The following is an 8,396-nucleotide window of genomic DNA, read 5'->3' as shown; positions in this document are numbered from 1 at the left end:
TATGCCTTTATATTAAAGGATAAATTATAAAGTTTAATTAAATCCTAATTTCAAATGTAGAATTATATGTTTATGAAAGACACATTGGAACTATTTTGACCATTTTTCATTGTTGTACATTGGTACAAATTGGTAAACATTGGTAAAAATAATTTTATTTTATTACATATTTATTATTTTATTTAATATACATGTATATTCTTCCCCCAAAATTTTAGTTTGAGCTATGTATACATTACATTTCAGTATCATCATGTGTATCGTAGAGGGTTAAAATGTATACCAACACTAAAGGCCCTTTCACACCAAGGACGATAACTATAACGCTAACGATATAGTTCTAAAAATCATACTAAATATAAAATAGCAGAGTCCACACCACAACTAACAATACAGTTGGAATCACTTTCAGAAAGTTTTTTTTTTTTTTTCAGCTCATGAACGATTAAATCATTGGCAGCCAATCAGAATCCATCCAACTTTTAAGATCTAGAACATTTTAAATGCAAGATGTCATAACTGCAGTGCACGCTCAGAATATACAGAATGATATCGTCCGCTGGTGTGGACGCTAATATAGTTATCGTTCTTGGTGTGAACAGGCCTTAAAGGCATAGTTCACCCAAAAATGAAAATTCTGTCACCATTTACTCACCCTCAAGTTGTTCCAAACCTGAATGAGTTTATTTCTTCTGTTGAACACAAAAGAAGATATTTTGAAGAATATGGGCAAACCAAATAGTTGATGGACCCCATTGACTTCCATAGTATGGAGAAAAAAAATGGAAGTCAATGGGGTCCATCAACTGTTTGGCTTCCGCCATTCTTCAAAATATCTTCTTTTGTGTTCAACAGACCAAATAAATTCATACTGGTTTGGAACAACATGAGGGTGAGTAAATGATGACAGAATTTTCATTTTTGGGTGAACTATCCCTTTAAGGCTGCTTTGAACTTTTGTATCTGTGAGAATAATGACAAACCAGTACTTGTGGAGCATTAAAAAAACAACCAGTAACAAGCACACAATAGTCTATTGACCGTTTATTCATCTTTTATTTGAAAACATTTTACAGAGAGTATCTCAAACCAGTTTTGTGGACTTTTACATTTGTCAAGAGATTCAGTTCTTGTAGAGTTTTCCTAACCTTCTAGCACAAAGCACCACTTGTTTATTGCTATGGATATCTGCCACTGTTAAGGGTCATGTTTAATTCAGCAATTTTAAAAGAACTCACTTGAATCTTAAAATGCTACAAAGGAGATTAAAAAAAGGCAAAGGGTTACAACTCAAATCTCTCGTCCCTATTTACTCCCTCTCTTTTTTAAGATATTCAACCAATTAAATAACAAGACTCAAAGACAATACACACCAAAGACCTTAGTAACCAAATACATGGAGCTAAGGCTATGCACTCTGGTGGCAAAAGATGAACCGGAAGTGGCTGAATTTGGCAGGCGAGCTGCTGGTGAAATATTCAAGAATAATTGTTGCTTTTCCTTGAAATGAATCTATCCTTCTGTCGGATGAAAGAGAAGGAGACGGGTACGGTGCTTCAGCGGGGAGTGTGAGTCGACTTTTAGCTAAGGAAATCTAGTACGATAAGTCTAAAAAAAGTTTGCATTTTACAAAATACTCAATAGGAATAAAAAATGTTCTTTGTTATTCCAGAAAACAACTTCAATCACTCTTTCTCCTCAGCCTCGGTATCGGCCGTCTCAGTTTCCTATACAGGGGAAGAAAAGCACAAAAGAAAAAAGTTAATTACTTCTTAAATGTAGAGGACAGAGTATTGATATGATTTATTTAGTTTTTCTAAACTGTTAGATTATGTTATGAGAAGTCAAGACAGACGCAACCAAAACCACTCGGTTAGTACGAGTAAGCACAAACAGATGATGACCAATTTACCTCAAATTGGAAATCATGATGATTTATTAAACGTAACATCCTTTATAATATATATCAGGACAAAACAGATAGCAGAGTGCATTTATATCCTTACATTTACATCTCAAAGGAACTCAATTTAAATTTAAATTAATTAATTTCAAGGTTAAGTGTGTATTTCAAAAAAATACTTTCTTCTATCCCAACCTAATGTTGATATACTGAACAATGTGTTTATCTGCCCCATTAATATTCAGAAAACCTGGTTGAAAACCATTTGTTGTACCGTCTGGTGAAGATAGTGGCTCTGAAATAACACTTCAAAATCTTTTAGATGCGATTCATAATATCAAAATTATGTCATATGTAATGAACACACTGTTAACCTTGGTTACCAATCATTAACAATGTTATTAATTATTTTTTTTGCATAGTCTAACAAAGAGACACAAATAAATCTAGACTGTACAGCGACGAGCACACAAACACACTGCACTCTTCAAACTCTCGTACCCTTTACTCTAACACTCTCGCTCTGCCCTCGGATGGACAGGAAGGAGGGGGCGGAACTTCTCCATGATGACACACTGACAGATGAGCGTGAGACACAGATCTGTGTGTGTGTGTGTGTGTGTGTGTGTGTGTGAGGGCACATGCAGGTGTTTGAGAAGCCATGGGAAGGGATACAGGATAAGACCATTAGATATTGGTCAGTATAAAGTAATCCATGTTAGTACAGAGCACTGAACAATAAATTGTCATGTTTCCCTAATCATTTTGTCACAAGAGGATTAGAAAAGCAAGTTATACAAATTATATTAAGATGGAGATACACTGATCGTGACTATCCAACGAAATCGGCCATTATTTAATGATCTAAGATTCATGATTAAGATTATAAGAGTATAAGCTGGTTTACAGTAGTTCATTTGGCACAACAACATATAAATATAACAAAGAGTATTATCCTGAAGTTGTATTATTTTTTAAAAGCAGTATTGTACCCGTTTGTCACCGTCAGCCCTTCTAAACTTTACATAATGCCACCAATTCACACCCAGTCATTTTAGAACAAACCATCCAGAATACACCACAACATGTCTGTAACTAGGTCATTCTTTCCCACCTCACATGTCTGCTCTTTCATTCTTGCTCACACAACAAATGTTCTAAGAAAACATTGTCCTGGAGGGCAATTTGAGTAATCTCAAAGCGTTTTGAGGGGAGATGGCTCTCGTGACAAAATGCATGCAAAATGTACCCTTTCCAAGGCCTGAGCTCAGTTTAGCAACTTGATGTGTGTTATGCAATAATAAATGACCAATGTATACAAATAAAAGTAGACACAAACACTACTGTTCAAATTTTGGGGTCGGCAAGATTATTATATTATTAATACTTTTATTCAGAAAGGATGCATTAAATTGGTAAAAAAAGTGACAGTAAAGACATTTAAAATGTTACAAAAGAAAAAACGCTGTTCTTTTGAACTTTATATTCGTCAAAGAATCCTGAAAAAAAGTATTAACATTTTTACAAAAATATTTAGTAGCACAACTGTTTTCAACATTAATAATAATAAGCATTTTTTGAGCATCAAATCAGCTTATTAGAATGATTTCTGGATGATCATGTGACACTGAAGACTGGAGTAATGATGCTGAAAATTCAGCTTTGCATCACAGGAATAAATTACTTTTTGCAATATATTAAAATAAAAAAACATTTATTTAAAATTGTAATATTTCACAATATTGTTTGATCAAATAAATGCACCCTTGGTGAGCATAAGATACTTAAAAGGATAGTTCACCCCCAAAATGAACATTTTGTCATCACTTCCTCACCCTCATGCTGTTCCAAACCTGTACGAGTTTCTTTCTTCTGTTGAACACAAAAGACGATATTTTAAAGAATCAAACAGTTGATGGTAGCCACTGACTTTTATTGTAGGAAAATTAATATTCTATGGAAGTCAATGGCTACCGTCAACTGTCTGGTTATCAATATTCTTCAAAATATCTTCTTTTGTGTTCAGCAGAAGAAAGAAACTCATACAGGTTTGGAAAACATGAGGGTCACAGTGAGTCAATAATGACAAAATTTTAATTTTTGGGTGAATATCACTTTAAAAAACATTGAAAAAACGTACCAACCCCAAACTTTTGAACGGTAGTGTGTATATATATATACATACCTAGGCTTTTAGGGATAAAGTATCATTATACTTCATTTGTGCTCTTCAATGAGCCATCTCACATTTTTTCCTCTATTAAGATCACGTAGATAAGTACTGAAAATGCTAGACAATGGCATTAGCAAAAAAAAAAAAGAGTTAGCCCACCTCCTCTGGCTTGGTCTCTCCATTTGCAGTGGGCGCAGATTCTTTCTCCTCTTTCTTTCCTTTGGCTCCGCCCTTCTTCTCCTTTACCGCTTTGTCATTGGATGGCTTCTGTGCATAGAACACAAATGGAACAACAAATTAAATAATTGTGTACCAAACCAATTTTAATTGCTCCAAAACACACCGGCCAGATCACACCAGCTCTCTCTACTGCAAAAATGCAACAAAATCGGCTTTAAAAAGAGCTAATACTGTCCATACAATACACAAACTCCACCTTATGTGCAAAATACTTTCATATATGGAGGAAAGAAATTAACCACAATGCAAAGCACATGCAAAAACTTGCTAAAAATGTAAAATGCCACAAAGATGGAGATAGATAGTGAGAAAGAGAGAGCTGTTACCTTGGCAGCTGGTTTTTTGGCCTTTGGTTCAGGTTTAGGAGCTGGTTTCTGAGGGTGGAAAAAAGACAACAGGATGAAGGAAGTTAAAAACAGTGTCATAACATACTAATCCATGTGTTTGTACATGTCCACATGTGTTTATAAATGTCCACCAGTCCAGGATACCCAGAGGGCATGTGATAGCACTATAGGTTTATGACAAACCAGTTCCCAAGACTGGTTTCTAGTGCTCACTAACCCTTATAGGGAATATGCAAATGACATCTGGGCATATGGAAAGAGAGCAAAAACACTTACTGAGGAAAGACGCTCTGACCTCCGAGTGGGCTATAAGATGGAAAAATATTATTTTGATGTACATAAAATATGATTTTTACATCTGTGCTGTTAGCAGTTTTACATTTGAAAAAGAAATACATTTTAATTACCTCATGCTTAGTAACTTTGGTGGCGTCTTTGGCCTCCGCTCCCTCGGGTGACTGCATAGACACAACGAACATGCAAAATTTGTACATACGGACATTTCTTCACATAAATAAAACTTTTATGTTTTGTGACAGGAACAGATTGAATACGATTTAAACAAATATTTCTGAGACAAAGTACTTTGAGGACATGTCACTATTTAGATGCCAGCAGGTTATCTTTTACTGATAAAGATAAACTTGCAAAGAGCAGCTAATTCATCTCAGTTCACACACAATGTTCACTATAAGTAGCTTTTGCTTGTCAGACTTCATTATAATCAGATACACAGGCCTATGGTGTATATAGTAATTTATCTCTGGTACTTTGACTACTTGTTTACTCGTTCTCTGGGCACAATTTAATATGCCACATCTACACACTCTAATAAACTGGATGTCAATTTAGATCTGTGTATAATGCATTTTATAGTATACTCAATGTATGTAAATGGGAAAGCCTGAAAAGTTTTTGAAGCACTTTCCAGAAACTGGTATTTTATTTAATTATATAAAAATAAAAAAATAGATACACACATTTCATGTTTTATTGTTGTTAGAACTATTAGATATTGAGGAGAGATCCCCTGATATGACTGTAAAGCGCTTTGGGTGTACAGTAGTACATATGAAAGCGCTATATAAATGCCTCATTCATTCATTCATTCATTCATTCATTCATATGTTAGAACCATTATTTAACAAAGTAGCTTGACTTCCGAGGTCTAGACTTTTCTCTGTATCCAACAATTACAATCATACAATGTTGTTTGGACATAACCTGTTGATATTCAATTCATTGTGAGCGTATTATAATGACCAAAAACATACTATTTATTTATGTTCTAAATTTTAGCTGCAATACTGCTACACACACTCTTGCAGAAACACGAAGAAAAAAAAAAGGTAACATTTATAGCACAGCAGAAAAACATTTAAATATCATTCAATTTTTACACAAACTTTAGTGTTTGCTGCAATTGTCAAGTTTAATCATTACACAATCAGTGTTACTTAACAAATTAATTAAAATAAAGGAAAATGTTGTCCCTAATCAGATAACCAATAATAAGGGACAGAATTGTCACCTTTTTTTTTTTTCATTTGAATAAATTTCAAATTTCTATTTTGTTTATTTAACGTTTATAAAAAGGAAAAAACTAAATCACACGAATCATGTTTTCAAACTAATAATAGTATAATAAGCTAAATAGAAATGTGACATTCTATGGTTGAACATTTTCTGAAAAACAGGCACCTCATTTCATTGACACTGACCATTCGTTGAAAAAGCAGCACTTCATTTATTAGTATTATTATTACTTTTTTTTGCTTTGAGAAGTTTTGGAACCTATTCTTGGAAAGTGTCCATTGTTTAGCCTCACTAATTGAAGAGAGACACTCCCCCTAGAGAAACTCCCGCTTCATTGCCTCCATCATGAACATATCTGGCTGATACAACACGGTCATAATTTCAATTATTTTTTTAATTTCTGATTACCACAAACTTGTGGGGGGGGGGTGTTAAACCCCCACATTGTTAGGCATTAGTCGACGCCCCCCGCTGATGTGGGATAGAGAAGCTCGGTGGACTTTGGATCATTGTCGATAAAGCATCATTAGACGTGCAAACGTGCTGTTATATTTATACTATTTTTATTTTGTCGTTTTATCCAATGAAGTCCACAGTTTAGCACTGTTTCGTTTTGTCTCCCGTCATAATCGCCTCTTAAAATGAGAGAAAGAGTTGAGTGTGACTGACAGAGCGCTTTGTTACATACGGGTCTGCCGCTCCGCAATGGGGGTGGAGGAAGAGCCTGTCGGTTCAAACATGGCTATGCAAAAATAATGGGGGACCTCTATCGATCGACGAAAGTGAGCTAATAAAAAAACGAACATCTTAAAATGGAGGTTAGCGAGTATCAGACGCATTCGAGCAGAGCTCTCGGTTTCGAGTCTAGCCGAGGGCGACTGAAGCATCACCGCAAAGTGACATTCAGTACAAGTGCGCACGGAGTGGCAAATTCACTGCGAAAGAGACATCGGGTTATTAAACCGCCAACTATCATGGAGGAAATCAGCAAGTGACGAGGATCGAATGCAAAGATGATCGAACGTTCCATTGCTTTTGCAGGATTCCATAATCCAAACCGCGGATTAGGATAGAACGCTTTAAAAACTTGATCCTCGTCTTACCTGCTCGGCGTTTGTGTTCGTTCTCATCGTTAAAACGCGAGCCGCTATTTCGTTTAAAAAAAGAGGGAAAATCGAGGATATGTTAGGAAATTATAAATTTAAACTGACTTACCTTCCTCTTGGGCATTTTTTCAAATTTTCCTGTCACTTCTCTTTATTAAATTAGAAAAGCAGGTATGGACCTGTGAGATGAGGGAATGAGTTTAACTACCACCGAATACAGGATCAATATCTAAAACACCTCTGGTAATAACATGTTAATATTATGCAGACCTCAGACTCTACCCTCGTCTTTGTCCATTGGTCAGATCTGTCTACACTTAACCGCCATTCCTCAAAGCGATTGGTCTGCGAAGCAAATATGTTAATATAACGCCCTCTGATATTGGTTTGAATTGAGGAAAGCTCTTCAGCCTGTCAACCTCATTGGTTACGCGCTCTCTGTATGCAAATTAGAGCGCTTTGTATTGGATGGGTTTAAAGGTCCGCGTGAGGGGGGATAAAGTGACGACAAACCAATCCACGCTTGACACCACACGCTCGGCTTTATGGGAAACGTATGCGAGTCCTCAAAATAAAATGTATGCGTACACTGAAAAAGAAAAATGGTGTCCATACTAAATAACAAAAAAACGTTGCGAATAACAGAATAACATTTACTTACTTCATTATTTATTAATTTATTGGTATTTATTATCCTCAACTGTAGTATCACACCAGTTAAATAAGCATGAATGGATAAGAAACGCGAATCTGTAACATTACAACCTAAAGTGCATTATGAGGTACAAACAAATCTCACAGAAAGGTCACAGACCAGGTCACATTTCACCCCAAAATCAAAAACCACCTTTATGATACTAAAATAGGTTTAATTATGGATGAAATGTGACCTAGACATTTTCCTATTTCTTGACAGGTTTCATCAGATGCATGCTATAAACCTATAACAGATTAATTATTGATATCCGATTCACGTGTGACCGTCATGTGATTTCAAGGTTAAATGCATAGAACCATTCGCCCCACAAGCACAATAGCATCCCTCCACAATGACCTCACAATGGCCACATCTCTGCCATGACCTTACAATG

The 8,396-nt window shown here is 35.5% G+C and overlaps 1 protein-coding gene across 2 annotated transcripts; it reads right to left on the bottom strand.

Annotated features, from left to right (window-relative positions):
* Window positions 1-1,036: 1,036 nt before the first annotated feature.
* hmgn3 (high mobility group nucleosomal binding domain 3) lies at window positions 1,037-7,590 on the bottom strand. 2 transcript variants are annotated; one of them, XM_082145459.1, is made up of 6 exons: window positions 7,415-7,575; window positions 5,071-5,121; window positions 4,940-4,969; window positions 4,643-4,690; window positions 4,236-4,343; window positions 1,037-1,727 (listed from the first exon to the last, which is right to left on the bottom strand). In XM_082145459.1, exons 1-6 carry the CDS (start codon window positions 7,427-7,429, stop codon window positions 1,686-1,688), a joined length of 294 nt encoding a protein of 97 aa, XP_082001585.1. In that variant the 5' UTR covers window positions 7,430-7,575; the 3' UTR covers window positions 1,037-1,685. The 2 variants fall into 2 exon arrangements, with proteins under 2 accessions (XP_082001585.1, XP_082001584.1); XM_082145458.1 differs by lacking the exon at window positions 1,037-1,727 and adding an exon at window positions 1,753-2,504 and having other exon boundaries at window positions 7,415-7,590.
* Window positions 7,591-8,396: the final 806 nt, after the last annotated feature.

The sequence above is a fragment of the Leuciscus leuciscus genome, assembly GCF_965113295.1.
Source record: "Leuciscus leuciscus genome assembly, chromosome: 18".
Classification (NCBI taxonomy): Eukaryota; Metazoa; Chordata; class Actinopteri; order Cypriniformes; family Leuciscidae; genus Leuciscus; species Leuciscus leuciscus.
Note: the sequence above shows the minus strand (reverse complement) of the source record. Positions and strands in the feature narration are given on the sequence as shown.